The following is a 21,779-nucleotide window of genomic DNA, read 5'->3' as shown; positions in this document are numbered from 1 at the left end:
TGCAGACATTAATGCACATCAGATGGTGCAAAGTGAAAATTGCTAATTTTTCCACAGATATGCCATTACAGTGAGTGCCCAATATGTTGAGTCCATTGTGTGCCAGTGAGAAAAGTAACCCCTCTTATCATTATGGTGTGTTTCCTGGTTGTAGAAACACCCTGCATATGGAACTATTTTTTCATGAATGTATGAGAGGGTTCAGAAGTAAAATAGCACCATGTGCACTTGAGGCCTATTGTGGTGATTTACGCATCTTGGTGGAGATTTATTAAACTGGTGTAAAGTAGAACTGGCTTACTTGCACATAGCAACCAATCAGATTCCACCTTTCATTTTCCAACCTTACTACCTGCTCTTTTCAATGATAAGAGATGCACAAGGTATTTGGTAGCCAATCTATGTACTTTAAACCAAGTTAAATTCTTAGTGTACCAACAATAGCGAAACCCCGAATTCAGCTCTGTTTAATGTGCAATGTGCACAATCCCTATGTTGCTGAATGTATTCATGAAACCTTGCCTTGCCACACTGTTATCAGACATACAAGAGTCACATCAGGGTCCTCCCGGCAGTTAATATTCTATGACAATTCATCTATTACAAAACAAGGATGAAAATATATATTTTTGTAGCTGAAAAAAGCCAGCACATTCATATGGCAAAGTCAAAGACCACATGGCACATGTGGATACAAATACTAGAGAATGGAGTCATCTGTATGGAAGGTGTGAATCACAAATTAGCACTGTAGAGTAGAACCCTTTGTTCCCCCTGAGAGGTATAACAACCTGTACAGCAACTAAAATACTGACTGCCAATCTCAAATTAATTAAATTCAATTAAACATTTTTAATAATATAAGAATCTAATACCCAAGTGTCTTCCTTAGCCTCAGGTTTCCCCAGCCAGTTCTACTATTAAACACCACTCCAGTTCAAATGGTAATATGCAAATACAAAAGCAAATGGTCAGGAGCAAGATGTACTTTAAGACTGTATACCTGTCTTATGCCTACATGTCTACATATGTACTTACTATTTAAACAGATACATTTTACTGGAACTGTATGACATGGAACAAGCAGAAAATAAATATCCAGTTTAGCAGTGTATCGTGGAAACAACAAAAAAAAACTTTAATATAGTATTCTATTTTATAATCTTAGGACAAAGTGAACAAACATGGTTGTACTATCATAGTATTCCACATTTAATACTGGGCAATAGCCAAAAGCAGAGACAATTAGTCGATTAGATGACTGGCAGTTTTGTTGCATCCTATATTTAGATAAAAAGAAAAAATTAGCAGCACTAGCTAAATTTTTTGGGTAAAGTGGGGTGCAAGCCCCACGGAGCTTGACTCAAGAGCGCAAAATTTAGAAAATTCAAAATGGGCAGTACTCTAAAAAAATATTGAGTAAAAAGATCTTTTATTCACCTACACATGATTGTGACCTTTCAGCTCAACATTAGAGCTTTTCTCAAGTTTTTCTACGCAAAAAGTACATCAGGTGTCCGGGAAGGTTTTAGACTGGGTCTCAGCTCTCTAGCACGTACCGTTCCTGAGATATTTCCCCCAAAATGCAAATATGGCACATCACATGACCTACATTAGCCAATAGAAGCCTGCAGGTCTTTCTCTTCATATCCCAACTGCCATACACATGGTCACATGTCCCCTATCAGCCAATAGAAGCTCGCAGGTCTTTAGTCTCCACATACACACAGTTTTATCCCAGGTTTTCATAACAACCCAGCTATTTTTCTTCACTGCTGTAGGTCAGCTTTAAAGGGGCAGGGCACTGTGGTTGACACTGTTAAGGGAGCGGAGTGCTGTGAAGGTTACAGTTAATGGCCATTCAGGCCACTTTCAAAAGACAGACTTAACAACCCCTCCCGCAGGTCCCGCTAGGTCACGCCCCTGACCTGGTTATGCCACGCTCCCTCTCACTCCGCAGCTGAAAGGGATTGAAAAAATGAAGGTAAAAATCAACTTCTGTCAGCTGCAGGGGTGGGAGGGTTCTGTCCCTGCAGCTCACGCTTAGACAGCACAGTGCTGCTGTCTGAGAGTTAGCTGTTCAAAAAGACATCCCTGCGCCAGACGGAGGACAGGGAGTCTGAAAGCCAGACTGTCTAGCCTAAAACTGGACCTCTGGCCACCCTAGGGGCAAACTGCTGTGGAGGTCACAGTTAAGGGGATGGTCCGCTATGGAGGTCAGTGTTAAGGGGCAGATAGCTGTAGAGGCCACTGTTAAGGGGGCAGGGTGTTGTGGAAATCACTGTTAAGGAGACGGTGTACTGTGGAGGTCACTAATAAAGGGGTGGCTGCTGTGGAGGTCACTGTTAAGGGAGGAGGGGACTGTGGAGGCCACTATTATAGGGGCAGCGGGGTACTGTGAGGTGGCTGTTAAGGGAGCGGAGTACAGTGGAGGTCACTGTTAAGGGAGCGGGGTACTGTGGCAGTCACTGTTAAATGGGCAGTCGCTGTGGAGATCTCTGTTAAGGGGGACGGGAATGGTGGAGGTCAGTTAAGGGGACTGCAACCTATGGTCAGTGTTAAGGGGCAGGTGCTGTAGAGGTCACTGTTAAGGGGGAAGACCCCTGTGGAGCTCACTGTCAAGGGGGTGGGGTGCTGTAAAGGTCAAAGTTAAGGGGGTGGGCTGCTGTGGAGGTCCCATTTTAAGGGACAGGGCACTGTGAGAGGGTCAGTGTTAAGGGGTGGGGGGCTGTGGAGGTCACTGTTAAGGGGACGGGGTACTGATGTCACTGTTATAGTGGATACTGTTGATATCTTTTAACGACACACACAAACATCAAATGAAATAGAAATATACCTGTGCAAAGCCAGGTCCTTCAGATAGTATTTATATATATATATATATATATATATATATATTGTGCCAGCTTCTGAATAGCATGCTGTCCACAGCTAACTCGGATCTTTCCATTATTCCCGTAGACTTCAATGAATAGCGCCACACACAATGGCACCTCTCAACTGATGCTGATGGTACAAGAGCCCACTAGTGGATGCTTTACATTGGCAGACAAGAGTCAGAGAACTCCTGTTCTCACGAGGGTAAGATAATGGCTAATAACAACTGACCTCTTGGATGTCATGTGACCTTTTTACACATTATTCTCCAATATTCTTTTTTATGTATTGCTTTTTATTTTGTATAGTGTTTCTATATTGTGCAGAGAATGCACTTATCGCCATACCTTTTGAGTATCTGTTCATTTGCTGAGGTTCCTTGCCAAATCAATGTAAAGCACAAACTGACCTAGGATGGACTGGTGAAGAATATCTGCTGTCCATAAAGAATGTTAAGTCAAGCAAATAAGAGTGTTTCTTTTAGACTAATGGTCCCCTTTACACAGGCCGATGACTGGGACAATTATCTGGAAGAAGCATTCAGTGTCGGACTGGCGTTCTTTAGGCACACCACAGGAAATTACACCTGGGCCCAACAGATTATTGATAAAGGCTAATTGTTTCAAAACCTTAGACATAGACCCAAGTGGACAGTGATTAGTTTAAAAGGCAGCTCCAAATAAAATTTTTGTCATGGACCTCTTGGGGCCAATTATGGTTTAATAGACTGGGCCCACCAGAGGAACCTATGGTATTCTGGTGGGCCAGTCCGACCCTGGGAGCATTCCTAGGAAAGCTTGTTTCCAATAATTGTCCTGTGTAAAGGTGCTGGCAGTGGCTCATTTATCGGTTAAAAGTATCCTTTGATGCTGTCACCCAAATCATTTCTGGTGGCAGATTGTCTTGTGTAAACAGTGATCTGCTGCCCAGAAACAATTATTCTCTACTGGTACAAGTGATCCCAGGAGCGATCACTGGTCCCCATACTGAAGAAATTATTGCTGCATGTAACTGTAGCTCCCACCTTCGTTGATGAGCAGCCAATTCTTGGGAACAAAGTTTTTATCCCAATAATTGCCTGCTATGTGGGACCATATAAAGGGGTCTTAATACAACCTGCGGATGTTACTGTTTCTCCTTTACATACACGTGGCATCATTTACTACACTGCAGAGACACCACAGACACAAAGGAATTTTATGTTGCAGATCTAGGCAAAGTAACCTCAGATTACTATAAAAATCCAACTAGTTCAATCAGACTTCATCACTATAAAGGGGATTGAAAGTAAAGCCCACTCAAATTGCCTTGAAATCTACACGGTATGCCCTACCTGCTATATCTCCTCTGCTTCTAATATTATACATATAAATAGCTGTATTTCCATCCTCCTTTTGTTTCTCATTTGTGTTTAATATCTGCATGTAAATGTCTGAAAATAGCATCTGTAATTGAGGATTATGAAGTATAGCCAGCTCCTGACAGGCTGCTAAGGAAGATGGATTATCCTCATTTTTCTGTAAATTTTGTCAATTTTGGAATTCATAAGCTATCAACACTGATCAAAATGTTACTGCACAGCTGTGTCAAAAAAGGGGAGAGAGAGAGAGAGGGCAGCAAAAGTGGTGACGTTCGCTCCCTTGTTCACTGAGAATATTGGTTCTCTTTTCTACCATGCCCTCCCACCCACCTTTTCCTTGCTTGTTTAATGCATTACAAACTGGATGGGAATCATTCCCAGCTACTTGTTATTTACCTAAAAAAGCGAATAAATAAAATATAGAAAGAAATTGAAAAGAACGCAAACGCTCTGCCGTGCCTATTCAAATCACAAAGTGTAATTTATTGCATTTTCTCCCCTCTTTATTTATTCCTAAGTAGTAAACACAATTTCTATTCAGGGGGTTTATTATGTTCAACTCCTACCAGACAATCACCGCACACTAGAGGCAATTGTTTAGACTCTTCCTCTCAATTTTCCCATTACTGGGAGTAAGTACTGTTGGGACTCTTTAATAGCCCGACTGCAGCCCATATCAATAACAGATGAGGTTTAATCGTCCAACACAAAAATTATTTAGGCTCAGAAAGGACATTCAATGTCATTTGCATAATGGCATTGCTATCCCGCGCACCTAACCCGTCGTGCATAAACAAGGCCCAGGGACCATAAATAATAATAAATCATGACGTCCCTGCTTCTCTGGCTGTAATAGGAGCCACTCTTCGTTGAAATTATTTCACTAGAAAATGGGCACTGTAATTTTTAAGACATGTGGCATGCCACAAGGCAGTAAATCTCTAGCAAGCACACACATATACAATGAAAAGACTACCCCGTGAGCACAAAGCTGTGCGAATGAGAGATGGAAAATATTTGCATTTGCAGTTTAAATTGGCTTCCGTGATGCAGGGGAACGGAGAGGGAAAAAAATGAAGAGGAATGGAAGAAAGTGGTGTGCATTTGATTGTGTTATGATGTGACATTTGCTTAACTAAAGTATTTGCGGCAGGTCTTTTAATTTACAAATGCAATAAAAAAAAAAGATGGAAAATTATGTATGAAAAAAAATTCACAGAGGAGCATTTCACAACATTATTATTAAGTAGGATTAATGCAGGAATAATGGTTTCTCAAAGAATTTAGGATTATGAGTCTTTACTGGCCCATGGCTAACCCATTTCAATGGCATTAAAAATAGCCATGTTAGCATTTTATGTAAAATCTATTTTGTATTTTGATTCCAAAGCTTTTTAGCCTTTCAGAAGAAAATAATTATTCACAGGAACAGAGCAGTGTATGGGGATTTACAGAAGAATGATTGAATTGTTGCCTCACTCTTATACGTGAAAGGGTTGCCTATTTTGGACAATGGGGTAGATTTATCAAAACTGGTGTAAAAGAAATCAGGCTCCATTGCCCTTTGCAACCAATCAGATTCCACCTTTAATTTTTCAAAGGAGCTTCGAAAAATGAAAGGTGGAATCTGATTGGTTGCTATGGGAAACAACCAATTTTCCTTTACACCGATTTTGATAAATCTACCCGAGTGTATTTTTGTTAGAATAATCTCATCACAGTGGCCCAGTTTTGTAAATGTAGAGCAATTTGGAGCAACTAGGGTTTCTAAACTTTTTTCTGACATGCTCTAGGGAAGAGGACTTAATGGGGATGCGCTTTGTAGGAAAGGAGGTATGGCATAACATGTACCATTTGCGCCAAATTTGTGACACAATTCTGGCATAAAAATTGGTCTGAAAGCCAGCCAAATAATAGCTGGTATAAAGTGACGGAAAAATGCTCCAGATTTATCATCCATCCTGAGTCACTGTGATAAATCTGGTGCAGGTCTAGATGGCCTGTCTAAGCTTATGCATCTTTAGGATTAGTAAATCTGGGCCTGTGTGTCTCTCTGTTAGCACTGCAGCAACCTTCTGTAATATGCAGGTGAACTAAGCAGCAAATGTTAAATTTCTCTGCAGTGCCACTACGGGGGAAAGTACGCTGTGGTTCCATGTATGTTTATGTATGGTGCCAACTGAAATGAATCGGCTGTTCTAGTAATGCACAAACAGTGGCATAACTACAGCTGACTGGGCCCCACAGCAAGTTTTTGAACAGCAAAAGTCAAGATCATTCTCTCAGACAAGGCCCAGCAGCTGCTCCGTTCGTTTCCTACAGTGTCACTGTATATAATCTCATTGTATAGGGAGCCCTGACAATAAAAATCTTTTAGTCTTCCACCTGAGGGGACCCCTCGTGGGTCTGGGCCCCAAAGCAGCCACTTCCCCTGCTTCCCCTATAGCTACACCCCTGAGCACAAACATGCTGGGTCCTCCAGAGACAGAGGTATTTTTGTTGCTCTTCTACACTCTGGCAAATAGATTAGAAACCATATTTAATATGTTTTTCCTAACCAAACCAAGTTTTTTTTTTTAAACATAGAGTTACTAGAGTTATTAAAGGGTAATTCCCATCTCAGCCATTCATATCCATCTTATGTGGTGGCCAGAAGTGGCCAATTTGACGAAAACAGCCGAGCAGGCTATGCTAAACTGTATCTGTAATTGTTTAAGCTCAGCAGTTACTATAAACCTGGGTACCTCTGACTAGTGATGAGCGGCAGGGGTCATATTCGAATTCGCGATATTTCGCGAATATTTTGTAGAATATTCGCCGAAAATTTGCAAATTCGAAAATTCACGATTTTTTTTTTACTAAAAAAATCGGAAAGGTAATGATTGTGCAATATGCGAATTTTCGGAATTCGAATTTTCTGATTCGAATTTTTTATTGCGAATTTTTCAACTTACAACTATTAGACAAAGAAGATTATATCACTATATTAGCTAAATTGCTCTATTCGATTTTTTTAGAATATTCTCTATATTGCTATAACTTAGTTTTTTCGAATATTCGTAATATTCTAAAACAAGAATATATAGCAATATAGCAAATATAAAAAAAAAAAGAATATAGAGCAAAATTCGCAAACACTACTACTCCTAAAGTCAAGTATATTGCAGCCTTCTTATTGGCCCACAATCTAGAAGCAGTGAGGGATCATGTGTACTGAAAAAATAAATTAAAAAAATTGAAAAAAAAATCAGAAAAAATTAGAATATTAGAAATTTCGAATATATATAACTATATTCGAAATTTTCGCGAATTTTCGAAGTACCTATATTCGCGATAAAAATTCGAAATTCGAATATTCGTGATCAACACTACCTCTGACCACCATATAGGATGGGAATTCCGATCTCAGTCATGAAAACAAGAGATGGAAAACCCCTTTAAGGAACAGTACTTTCCATCTTCCTCTGTCCATTTTTTGCCTTGCTTACCTTGGATTACCAAAAATCTTTCCAGTTAATTATAATTGACTCCATTACACACAAAAATGTAATATTAATTCAAGCTACTGATGCCTCAATGAGATTTTAGAAACCAGATTGGCACACATCTCTATAAGTATGTTTGGTGGCTCTCGTCTACATCATGAGTCATGTTAGTCATTCGAAGAGCAGAGAGGGGTCAAGTGTAAGTGACACATTATCCTGCAGCCCTGGATGCTTAGCTTTTCTAATGGTGTTTTTAGTCCGTCAAGGTGAGCTTCTTCCCATGATTGCCACGTGGGTTCATTTGCACCATGTAATTCTGCATTGATAACTCTTCCAAAAAAGCCAGATTTTTTAAAAACTTTTAAGGACATAACCAGAGCCTCAGATTTTGTTCCAAGAAAGCCTAAGTACTGTTTTCCAGATATTGTGTAACTGGCAGAGCAACATTACTCTCTGGCTTCTTCTTACAAAGGGTCCGTTATCATGTCAGATATATGGCTTACATGGTGACAGTGCAATTAGTGCTTATTTTGATAAAAATACACTTGGCATTTTGCGGGTGAATTAAAAAGAAAAACAGCAAATATATTCAGCATTTTGGATAGTACAGAACGTATACCTTGAGCTCAGCATTAAGCTAGTATATCTTTAAAAGGTATTCCAAGATAAATAATTAATATGCCATAAACTTCTATGTTATAATCATAAAACACACTACCATTCCTGGAAAAGAAAAATGGTCACGTTAATGATAAAACTCTCAAGGAGTATTAAAGGAATTGTCTTATCTCACCTTTACTAAGGTTAGATGGGACTAAGCCCCAACCATCAGGTGGCTGGGGAACAACTGAACGGACTGGTGCTTCTCTGATTCAGTAGCTACCATTGCAGCGAAGGGGAGCTAAGCAAACAGCATGGCACAGCAAGCTATGTTGTTTTCCCTGTGAGGAGGTCACTGCCAAGGGAGTGGGGTGCTGGGAAACTCACTGTTAAAGGGGCTGGCTGCTGTGAAATATACCCGTACAGCAATTGTAAATTCAGAGAAGCATATAAAACTTGGACTTTAGTCCAAAAATTCAGCAGGACATTGATCTGTAGATAAACAATCTAGGACAATGTTAGCATTTAAAGATATTGATTTCAAAATTCACACATTGCTGGTGCTTATATCTGTGATGAGAATCCCAATATGTAATGTAATTTAAAGGGAATGTGTCATCAGAAAATGACATATTGTTAAAATCATGTTTTTATGGTAACATACATTTTTAAAGAATTTTGGTAATTTTTCATGTTACTATCTATATTTTTAAGAAAATCCTAAATTTTTTTTACACTGTGCACTAGGTCTAATAATAGGCACCACTTTTTGGTCTGTTCAGGTAACTTTTCAACAGTCATCTAACTATCATCACAGTCAGGATTATAGTGACAGATTACATCTATATATAAATAACACAGGATCCATCATCCATTGTAAGAGTTTATCTACCTCCTCCCTGCACAATGACCTTTACACAGGTCACAGAGCATGCCTAGAAAGGCTGACATAGAAGTCAATGAGTCCCCTCTAGACTATTGTGTCTATGGCCCATGGTGGCTGATTTTGGTGGCTACTATAAAGCATATCTCTAAATGCTGTTAAGAACAGCTCAGGCAAGATGGCTGCCCCTATAATCATGTTCAGCAAATAGAAGAAATAAAAATAAAATCAGAAAATAAAAAACAGACTAGATTTAACCAGCAAAAAAATTATAGGAGACATACAGGTGAAACTTGAAAAATTGCAAAAGTCCATTTATTTCAGTAATGCAAATTAAAAGAAATTGCATTAATGCAGCTTAAAATTAGAATTTTGTGAAAAGGTTGAATATTCTAGGCTCAAAGTGTCACATTCTAGTCAGCTAATTAATTCATACCCCCTGAGCAAAGGGTACCTGAGATTGTGACTTTGGGGTTTCATAAGCTGTAAACCATAATCATCCAAATTATACCAAATAAAGGCTTGAAATATCTCGCTTTGCATGTAATGAGTCTATCTCATATGTTAGTTTCCCCTTTTACGTTGCATTACTGAAAAAAATGAACTTTGCACGATATTGTAATTTTTCGAGTTTCATCTATATTCCCCTTAATTATATTCAGAATCTGCGTATATAGGACATATGCCTCTTATGAAATCATGCCCAGTATATATTACTATATATACTATATACAATACTATTCACTTGAGAAAGTTAAATGTCTGCAACTAATTTAACTAGTTTATGATTATATAGTGAATAAGAGATATGAAACCATGCGTAATACCGAAAACTGTGCTATTTTTAAATGATCAAGGCCTAGATTTTCATTGTGCCACCTCCATTTATGCTGTTCAACTTAGTAGATTTAGTAGATTGCATTTAATTGCCCCTAAAGTACTGATTGCTAGTACTGATTTTGATGATCCTATCATGTGAGCAGTTTTCAGCACCATGGGCAGCAACCTTTCCATTGCTGCCATAACATTAAAGGGAATGTGTCATCAGAAAAGCAGCTATTTTTAAATCACTTTTTATGTTAAAGATTTTTTTTTATTTTTTGTGATTTTGTTTAGAATTTTTCCATGTCACCACCTATATTAAAAAAAACTATGTATATAATCCTACAATTTTCACACTGGCCACCAGGCCTAAAATATGTTCCTGTATTTTGAGATCAGCTAAGTGGCCATAGACACAATGGACAGGAGTTGACCCCATTGACTTAAATGGAAGTGTTTTCTAGGCATGCTTTGTGATCTGTGCAGAGGTCAGGAGGGAGCTGATAAGCTGTGAATTTCCCTATTGTGAATGGTGGATCCTGTATTATCTATACATAGATGTTTTCATTGTAATTCTGCCTGTGATGATAATGATAAAGGTGGTGAGAAGTTACCTGTATAAAGCATAAAATCATGACCTATAATTGGATCTAGTAGCCACTGTAAAAATATACATTTCACATAAAAATTTGAACATTGTTTTCTGATGACCAATTCCCTTTAAAGCATAGAGCCACCATATTTTTGCTCAAGTGCCCCGGTCAGATATTTATTAAATGCATAAAATGTATTAATTTAGTAAGTAAAAATTACAAAGTCAAATTATGATGGTACTGGACAACCAGTTACAGATGTTGGGGTAAAAAAAAAAAAAAGAGAGAAATGCACAAAAAATAAAAAGTAAACCCATGGTCCCAAAGATCCTAAAAACATCTTAAAACAAATTTATTGAGAAGTTAAGATGCCTTCCCTAATGAATTTAATCCCAACCTCCACCCAAATCCTATTACACCCTTGCCCTACAAACAATCCAATAGTAACTCAGCCTTATACAAATCAGGGTTTAGACATCAACAATAAAAAAATGATGTGTCCCAGTGCCTTTGATCCTCCATTTGTGGGTTCATCAGGGGGCAGACCTAGACAGTAAATACCGGTTTGTTATAGTTATAGCTGCTGGTATTATACAAATTGGATGCAAACAGTATTTAGGATAGTGTCAGAGGCACAGTTTACAATACTACATAAATAAGCAAAACAATGGCAAAACAATGCATAAATCAAAATTACAGTTAAGATATGTAGTGTATATGTAGGGCAGAGGTTAGGGTTGCCTTTATTAGAGCAGGTAGGGCATAGTTAGAGTGTGGTAGGGATAGAATGATATGATTTTTTTTTTAACATTCTCTCAGTTAAAGGGAACCTGTCATGTGGATATTTGATTATAATCTAACTAATTATATACAATCATTAACTACTAAAAAGTACCTTGGATGTATTCACTTACTGGTGTGACAGATGGTTACCTCATAATATACACACAAAGATGCCACATGCCGCATGCTAATGAGCTGATTTGAGTCCAGCGTGATGTCATTGAGTCCAGCGTTTATTTAATTCAGAGATATAGCCACTCCCCTGCCCACCTGCTGCTGATTCATATAGAAAAAAACTGTCAATCAGCAGCAGGTAGGCGGGGAGAGTCAGGAGCTCATGAATATTCATCATTATCAGCTGGAGCTTTTCAATACAAGATGTTGGCAGATTGACTGGATTAATTAAAGAAAGTGACCCAGCATTTTGCTAAGAGAATCAGTCACTTATTTATGTTGCCCTTAGTTAGGACACCATAAAACTGGTGACAGGTTCCCTTTAAAGTATGTTTTAAGATCTTTTGTGTATCCTTGGGACCGAGAGTCTGTCAATGTTGTTGTCAATTTCTCTAAAAACCAAAACTAAATTAAACAAATTAAGGAAAACCTTAGTGAAACAGAAGTTCTATTTCTGGCGTCAAGCTCCTATCATAGGATCTTGAGTTGACTTATGTGCCAAATACCTGTGATATATGTCTGCTCCTGAAAAAGTTATGTTACTTAGTTTAAAGGGGCTGTCTGGGTGTCTAATACAGATGACCTATCCTGTGGATTGGTCACCAATATCAGATCGGTGGGGGTCTGACTCCAGGCACCACTGATGATCAGTTGTTTGAATAGCCACGGCACTCTAGTGAGTGACACAGCCTCCTTGCAACTTGTCAAGAACAGCACCATCCATTAGTTAGAGGCTATGCTTGGTATTGAAGCTGGGGCCTATTCACTTGAATGGGACTGAGCAGAATCTAGAACATGATGTCACAGGCCTAGAAAAAGGTTGCAGTGCTCACCAACCTCTAAAACTGATAGGTGGAGTTGTTGGGAGTCAGACCTCCACCAATCTAATATTGATGGCCTATCCTGAGGATAGGCCATCAATATGAAAATGTCATAAAACCCCCTAATAGATCCATAACACTATCTATAATTACAAACAGCTAGAACTTATAGCTCTTGAACCACCACTTGGGGGACACTACTATAAACTAAAAGTAGTATTCTAAAAGAAGAAACATGTAACATAACCTCATTAAAAAAATAATAGAAAACTCAGTTGCTGGACATCCTATGTATAAGGCAAAATACACTACATTGCAACATTTACATTTCTATACAAAGCAAAAATTCCAACCAATATCAGCAAAGACCTTCAGCAAGAAAGAACAATATTATTACAACAAGTGCCCTCCCAGCTCGCTCGTAAGAGCATGTGGACTTACCGAGGTTCGGCTGTTGGGCTCATGATGAAGAGCGAGTCGAAAATCGCGCCACTGAGCTGTCGAGCCGCCAGAAAACTCAACCTGTTCCAAACGTGGTAGCCAACGAACCTGCTGAAACCATAAGGTAATGTTCAGAACCAGATCACCCCGTTGTGATCGTGTTCTGATTGTGTTCTTAGATTTTTTTCTCACGGGAAAGTCTACACCGAAACATTACTGTCTGTGCTTTATTACTTAAGATCACATTTATATTTTCCCAACAAAGTGATTGATGTTGCGGTATGCATGCAGTTTAATACTAAACAATACTCAAATACCAAACTGATTGTATACAATATTGCATGATATTGACACTTAGAATAGAAATAAAATATTCACAATCTGTGATTATTAAAATACAATAGATAGACCTGTATAAGAACATAGTGTCATAGTGTGCTTCTTCCAACAAATATGTTTCCCATTTTGTCAGTCATAAAAACTACCTGCCAAGTTTACGCAAAAAAGGCAAGAAAACAACACAGTGGAAGAAAGCTAGCCATATAAACATATTATGTGAGAACCAGATTTACCGGGTACTGACTTAATTCCATAGCATACCTCATCAATGTTAGGAAATTGATTTATACCATGTCCACACACCATATGCCAAATATTTATCTGCTTTATGGGTTCCCTCAGAACACTCAATTTCTCAAAGGGCAAACAGGAATATCATTGCACGGTATTCCTTTCAATACCAGTCCTAAGCAGCAACTTGTCAAGAAGCGTTCATTAGGTCAAAGGACTAAGTCAGAGAAAAGTGTCCAAGGAAAATGTAAGGCTAGCCATTCTCCTGCTGATGATCATTCAAAGTATTAGGCACCTGAGCCTTGGCAGTCATCTATGATGCTCACTCATGGTTTCCATAGTTGTAATTTACAATACTGTAACTGTACTCAAATGATCCTATGATCATACACTACAAATATGCCTAATGGACACATTAACCATTTGGTCACTGATCCCTAAGTATGTTTTATGATCTACAGGCAAAGATTTAGTCAATTATGTTTTTCCCAGTGAAAGGGATGGGAGAAGAAAGGTTCAGAATGATTAATAATGAGATGAGAGCTCTGAAATGTAGGGAGGCAACCCATTGAATGGCCAGCTGACAAAAAAATTAGCCTTGTTAGGGCAAAAAGTGCATTAGTGAAATTGTTTGTGAGATACTTATTTCCTGTCCCATAAACTGAAGAAAAAAGTTTGAAAGCTTGAACAACTGAGCCTAAAGCGCACCTATCACCAGCAGACCAACTGCTATGTGGTCTGGCAGAGGGGGGCCAGACGCTGAACTCCTTCTTTTCCCTACAAAAAAAACACTGCACTGGAGTTCAATGCAAAGAGATTATTTCAGCTGCCATTCCAGTAAATGGTAACTGTATAAATGGCTATGCACTGAGCTCACCCTAGTGGTAGCTACAGGCATCCAGCTTTGTAATAGAAGGGAAGCAGATTTATCAATGTATTTTTGCCAGTTGTCTGAGAAATGTGATGTTCAAAATGAGCAACATATTTATGAAGCACCTATTCCACTTTTTAGGACTATTTAAATTAGACTTTCCTCCACAAATTAATCAGAAATCTGGGGAATTTCATTTTGTGTTTCCTGGGAGTGATTGTCACACACATACAGGGAAACTGGGTGGGGCCCATACTAAGTTTTGCTATGGGGCCTGATAATATCTCTGTACTCCCCTTCCTGTGAATTCTCCTGGCATGTCTGTTTTAGGAAATACTTCTATTCCCAGTGAAATAACAACTCTGGAGTTCTAAGAACTCTGCACTGTGCCGTCCTGAAATTCTTCCTCCTAGAAATGTATGGTGCTCTACATGTCATGGGTGAAAAAAATATTCACACATGAAAAATGCATGTGTTGAAAAATGGCAAATACATTTGGAGACTATACAAAGCTCCTTGTTTAAAGCTTTATATGTATTTCTTATTGATTGTAAAATATATATATAATATATATATATATATATATATATATATATACTGCAGCTTATGAAGGCCATACAGCAGTATCATATTCTGATATGCTTGCAAAATAAATAAAAACTCTAATTGAAAATCAATAGTTATCACTTGAGACATATAATGCGGGCGACAAAGGGAACCAGGCACTTTCACTAAAAATTAACAGGTCCTGCATTAGGTCTGCAGTTCATTAAGCAAGTCAGCAGGCCTGTTAGTTTTCCTATAGATTTATCTATCTTTCTTCTCTTTATAGATAAAGTAACGGCAGGAGGCGAGTCAATATTCTATTGCCGCTATTCTCGATGTCCTCACTCCTGAATTTTCAGATACAAAATATCTAATTGTTTACAGCAGCTTCTCGTCCTGTTAATTTGCCTTAGAATGCATAGAATTGCACCGCAAAAGGCCTAGTCTATTAATATTTCATCTACTGTGTCTATTGAAATGTGAATCCATTCTAAATAAAGCTTAACAAATCAAATAATCCCTTCAGCTAAACAATATACATATATTACTGGGGATTGTTTTTGGGTGAGGAGCGTTTTGCATACAGCAGTATCAGCTTTCAGCAATTTGTTAGCATAGCCATTGGACATACTTCAGTTGTGTGTCGTTTAAGACTCGATGGCTACAGTGCCCTGGTACTCCTTTGCAGGTCACATTCAGCACTGATTCATTTGACCTACTGTCAATACCATTTGAAAGCCATTAGAGGGTCTACAGCACATTAGCTGGTGAAACGGTCCATCTCATGACATGGAGAGAGATCTGGGATTACAAATGAGGTGTCAAAGCAAGTACGGTATCTTCTTTTACATGGCACATTTTGTTTGCATCCACATTATGTAAAGATTTAAATATTCGTCTAATGGAATCCAGAGCTTATCCATATTGTATTCCCATATCTACTACCAAAAAACACAAGATACAAGCTAGTATAATGCACAGTGCTATGATAATTTGCCCCTTCCCAGTTTCTTCTATTTTTGCATATTTGTCACACTTGAATGCCTCAGATCATCTAATATTAAACTATGTTTAATAAAAGACAAAAATAACCCAAGTAAATGCAAAATGCTGTTTTTAAATTATTTCATAAAAGGAAGGAAAAATGCTGTTCCCATGTAAAAAAAAAGTAATTTCCTCCTTACCTACTAAATGAACCAGTTAACCAAATTCAGTTGACAATTTGGTTCAGTTTCACTAGACACACACTAGGCTTGGTCTGGCAATGTGATGGAGGCCAGAAGATCTGAAAAAGCAGCACATGGTGCCACATTGTAACCTTTTAAGGAGTTGTGTCGTGAAGCATATTCAACATTTTTCAAGCCATCACCTAGATCAGAATACTTTTGTAATTGCATGTAATTAAAAATTTTGTATAGCCAGTGAGCCATTCAATAAAATGTATCTGTATAGCGCCACCTGCTGTTTATTCTTTTCATTATTTTTTTGTCCGTCTCACTGTTCGAGTTGGTTGAACGTGCTCAGTTCAATTCTTCAACTATTACCAGCCATATGTTAAATTACAAATCCTGAAGGAGAATATCGGCGTGTCAGTTGATGACCTAAAGCTCAAGAACAGTTGGGTTATGAAGCATGACAATGATTTCAAGCCACAAGCCATCTTTGAATTGCTCATGAGAAACAAATGTAAGGTTTTGGAGAAGCTCGGTGAAAGTCCTGACTTGAATCTAGAAATGATTGAATCAATTCTACATAGAATGAAATCATTACAAAATTTCCAAAAACTTTGATTTCTAGAAATCTGAATATTGGGGGATTTGGCCACCATTTTACATATCAGCATTCAGGGAAGAGGTTCATCAGACTGCTTGTGTGCAGTATTGAAAGCCATACTACTCAATTTATTATCAATGTGAATTGTCTCAATCTTCATCACAAAACTCACAAGAACAGACAGTGAGGCAGCCTCAGGGAGTCTTGCAACCATTGTTATTTAAAGTTGCAGCTAGCATTAAAAGCTATTTACTCAATTTATTATTAATGGGAAGCTTCACAATCACAACAAATCTTTCACAATATTAATCCTGGTTGATAGTTTGCCATCTGACATTTTGATGTGTGTCACATTTACTGACCATGTATTGTAGTGGACTCTGTTCAATTGACTTTAAAAATAAAAGTTATCAAAAGAACTTCAGTCAATTACTTCAGATTAATTCACCTGACCGGACATATTCCTGTGTATCAATGTATTTCCAACTGTATTTTGTAATTGACTCAGTCCAATTGCCCTTTAAAAAAAATCTAAGTTTTAAAAAAATTCAGTGGAACACTGAACACTGTTTCACCACGCAACAAAAAAAAACTTTTCGTCTGCTACTGGGCAAAAGCCATTTGTCCTGTACTAAATCGAGTGTGCGGATTACAAATCCGAAGTCAGAATTGTTGTAACACGTCACGAAATTTTGCTATGCAAAAGTATGCCTAAAGGAATTAAGCAGTTGGAAAGCATTGAATAATATTGAACAGAACGAATTTTACTCCAACAATTACCTGATCTACATCAAAGTTTGCATAGTAAACAGTGTATGAAAATGTAATGAAATAACAAAATTTCAAAAAGTCTCATTTTTCTGTTTAAACGTCTTACTTGAGCAAGGCCCATTACTGTTAAAAGTGCTTCAGGCATCTGCTTTTGCGTTTGTGAATGGTCATATTATCCCATTGCAAAAACCAGCAGTAGTCCCCCATCATGTTTGGATTCCAGCGGCCTTGATTCCTGTTCTCCATTGTAGAAGTATCTTTATGGAACCGCTCTCCATGTTCGTCACTTACGTGTCCCAAATTGGGTGGGAAAAAGTCAAGATGGGAATGCAAGAAATGCACTTTCAGTGATATTCGGCAGCCAAGTTGTTCATATGCTGTAAGCATGTTCTCTACTAATTCAACATAGTTTGCAGCTGTTCCCTAGAAAGTTCTGCACTACTAGCACAAATGCATCCCAAGCTGCAGAGGGTTGAGTTTTGTTCTGAATGTGTCATCATGCATTAGTTTGTTGATTTTGGGGCCAATAAAAATTCCGGCCTTTATTTTAGCATCAGTTTTCAGTGTGCTAAACTTCTCCTTCAAATACTGGAAACCATTTCCATCACAATCAAGTGCAATTACCAAATTTTTCATTAAACCAAGTTTAATGTGAAGTGGTGGAAGATAAACTTGAAGTGGATCGACCAGTGATTTGTGTTGTACATTGTACTGACCAACTGTGTGCTCGACTCTGAGAGGCCACTGTTTCATTTTGTAATGATTGTTGTCATCACGGCTGTTCCATAGGCACAAGAAACACATATGCTTTGTGTACCCTAACTGTAGGCCAAGCAGCAGTGCTACCACTTTCAGGTCAGCACAAATTTTCCATTTATGTTCTGAGAATTTGATCATTTTCAAAATTAACTCCATAGAAGCATGGGTCTCTTTCATTCCAACCACATGAGCAAATGGAAGAGATGTTTTTTCGTTACCATTGGGCAAAAAGACAGCTTTCAAACTTGTTTTGCTAGAGTCTATGAATAGCCTCCATTCATCGGGAACATGTGTACCATCTAACTCCATCATAAGACCATTTACATCAGTACAGAAACAGACATCGCTTTCCATTGACTAGTATGCAGCTAACTTGGTGTGTCGCTGACAAAAGTGTGAAGTTGTGGTACCTCGTTGTAGCAAATTCCATTCTTGAAGCCTAGAAGCTAGCAGTTCTGACTTTTCTTTTGATGACAGATCTCTTAGCAGATCATCTAAATCTGATTAGCTCAGCAAGTGCGGCTTATCCTCCAGTTGTTCTGGATCAGGAAATACATTGTGACAATCAACATCTTCTTCATCAGGATCAGAACCGTCTGTTTCAATTGCCATTCCTGCTGTGGGAGGGTCAGGCACTGGATTCTCTACATCAAGTGGTATTGGTTTAAGAGCAGACTCACAGTCAGGATACACAATTTGTGACTTCTTTCTCTTTGAATATCTCTCATGATCTCCAATTTTACTGTCAAAGTAATACTTGTAAGTAATAATTGTAAGAAAGACGCACTCGCTTTGTAAGATTCTTGCGCTGATCATAAGTAGTATATTTGCCACATATGTAGCTGAAATTGTCTGGATCGTTAACACATTTGCGTTTATCCATCTAAAGTTTCAAAACTGGTATTGATTATTCAAAAAGTATATATTTCAAAGTTTATTTTAAAAAAAATCAGCTGATCACAGACTACAAGTTTGCCTGACATATTGTTGCGTGTTACCAGCCATATATTCTAGTAATCTCTGTCTGTCTGATTACATATTAGTGTGCATCACAGACAGAGTCGTGGACACATTGTGTCCAATTGACTTACTCATCTTTTCAGTCTAGGTGCTAAGATATTCCAGATAATGTTCATAAGTTATATGAGAACAATCAGCATTTGGACTGCCATGAGGAGGAGTTTCAGGTAAAGGAGGAGAACGTGATGAATGAAAAACTGAAATGCATAGCTGTGTTGGTGGTGGAAGTATGGTGGAGGTAGGGCAAATATAGAGAGGGGTAAGGAGTCCATGAGATATCAAAGTAAGTGAAAAGTGGCAGGGATAATGATGACGATTAGACATGAGGGAATCGAAGCAGGGTCACTAGTGAGGTGAAAGGAGGAGGGGGGAGCAGGGTCACTAGTGAGGTGACAGGAGAAGGGGGAAGCAGGGTCACTAGTGGGGTGATAGGAGGAGGTGGAAGCAGGATCACTAGTGAGGTGACAGGAGCAGGGGGGAGCAGGGTCACTAGTGGGGTTATAATGGGAGGAGGGATCAGGGTCACCGGGGACTAGTCACATGAGTCCACACTCCTTACCTCTCCAGCGGCCCTGTCAAATTGCCCAGGGTCCTCGGGCAGCATGCTCCGCTTTCCTTACTACAGCCCCCATAGGAGCCGCCCGTCCTCCTTCCAGCTTCCGCCGGCTTCCTCTGCTTGTCCCCACTTATATTGCTCTGGCGCGCTCATACCAACCAATAACAAAGCTCCTTGCTGTAAGGAGCTTTGTTGCTGTGCTGCCTGTGCCGTTCATGAATGTGGGGAAAAAGTCTAAGGCGTATTGGTACACCTTAGACTTTTTCCAGGGAGTCGCACAGGCTGCATGACACAGCTTCGCGGGCAGGATTTGACCCACGGGCCGTAGGTTGGGCATCACTGTTCTAAAGCCTATTGTGGCGTGTATTAGTCGCAAAAGAAAAATATAATTGCTGTTCAGAAATATATATTTGCCGTTCAGCAGTGCAGTTATATGTTCTAAAGCCATTTGTGGCATGTATTAGTGGCAAAAGAAAAATATATTTGCCGTTTAGCGGTGCAGTTATATGTTCTAAAGCCCTTTTTGTCGTGTAATAGTGGCAAAAGTAAAATATATTTGCCGTTCAGAGGTGAAGTTATATGTTCTAAAGCACTTTTTGTCGTGTAATAGTAGCAAAATAAAAATATATTTGCTGTTCAGTGGTGCAGTTATATGTTCTAAAGCCCTTTTTGTGGTGTATTAGTGGCAAAATAAAAATATATTTGCCGTATAGTGGTGCAGTTATAAGTTCTAAAGCCCTTTTTTGAGTGTATTAGTGACACAAAAAAAAAAGTTGTCGTTGTGTGGTGAAGTGAGAAAATTACAGCCCTTTTTGGCGTGTATTAGTGTGGGGGGGGAAGGGCTTATTAACCGTTGTGTGGTGAAGTGAGAAAATTACAGACTTTTTTGGGGTGTTTTAATTTTCTTTTTATTTATTTATCTGTTATAACAGTATGTCAGACAGAAAAGTGCCAGGCCCTGTACAGTGGAGTGACAGAGGCCTAAATGTTTCTGGCACAGGCACAGGTTGCCGCAGAGTAAGGGGCCGTGGCAGCAGGGGTCGCAGTGAGAGGCCCGAACTCCCGGTGTCATCTAGCGGTCGTGTCTTGACCAGCAGCCCAGCGGTTGTTGAATGGTTGACTCGGTCATCACTATTTTGGATCCACTCCAGGTTTTTTTGCATCAGCAATACTGATGGATTACTGACCAAATGCTGACTGAGTGAAGGCGGATGCTCAATAGACAGGATCTGTTTTTTGGGGTTTATTGTTCTGACGGATCAGAGGAAGGGCAAAATAATCTGTGACGTCAACACAAACTTATTGCTGTCACCCTCTCCACTCAGTCGGGGGGCTCTACTTGTATAAGCGTTTAATAGAACAGGTTCTGTAGACATCTATGCAGAATCAGATGACGATGGTGTAAAAGGAGTGCGCTTCTTCTTAGCGCTAACATCGACCTGTAAGGCTGAGTTCATACTTGAGTTATTTGGTCAGTTTTAGCCCCAAGACTGCCCAAATAAGTGAAGTGTGCAGTGATTCTAAGAGCGACGCCTGTCATCTGCATGTCATACGGACTCGCAGTATTATTTCACTACTACAGCAGACTCCCTATGCGTGTTACTGCAAGTCACAGTGTTCTACACCACTATAAAGGCTCTCTGCAGCCAGGAAATAGCCGTTTTTTAACGGGATTTGCTGAGAATAAATTCGGATCGAATCAAATATTTCCTGAAAATTCGGCGATGATCACTGTATGTTGGACAGAACCTTGGAAAGAAATTTTGCAAGTGATGCTGGCGGTGGCTCTGTGCAAGCATTCCCCATGTAGGAATTTTTCTTTACATTGCCAGGCAACAAAACCATCTCAGTGTGCAAACTATCCAAGAGGAGAAAGAAATGTGGCTATTCAGATACAAATATAGGAACTACGGCTCTCTTTCAGCACATGAAGTGGCATCACATGGTCCCATAGAAAAATCTAACTGGCCTGCAATGTGAGCAAAAATGTCCTCCTCTCCCTTTTGTCATTCTAGAATCCAGGCTACATTCAAAAGCAGTGCATGCATGTTGATTTTGTCATCATCACTACCAA

The 21,779-nt window shown here is 39.0% G+C and overlaps 1 protein-coding gene across 3 annotated transcripts in view; it reads right to left on the bottom strand.

Annotated features, from left to right (window-relative positions):
* The window catches only part of PAX5 (paired box 5), a 264,529-nt gene that overhangs the window by 95,588 nt on the left and 147,162 nt on the right, over positions 1–21,779 (bottom strand). For all 3 annotated transcript variants that reach the window (XM_040417363.1, XM_040417364.1, XM_040417365.1), the window contains exon 7: positions 12,840–12,950. In XM_040417363.1, the coding sequence (XP_040273297.1) occupies positions 12,840–12,950 (111 nt within the window). The remainder of the gene's footprint in view (positions 1–12,839; positions 12,951–21,779) is intronic.

Source organism: Bufo bufo, chromosome 2 (genome assembly GCF_905171765.1).
Source record: "Bufo bufo chromosome 2, aBufBuf1.1, whole genome shotgun sequence".
NCBI lineage: Eukaryota > Metazoa > Chordata > Amphibia > Anura > Bufonidae > Bufo > Bufo bufo.
The sequence above is the reverse complement of the archived record's forward strand: the minus strand, read 5'-3'. Positions and strand labels throughout refer to the sequence as shown.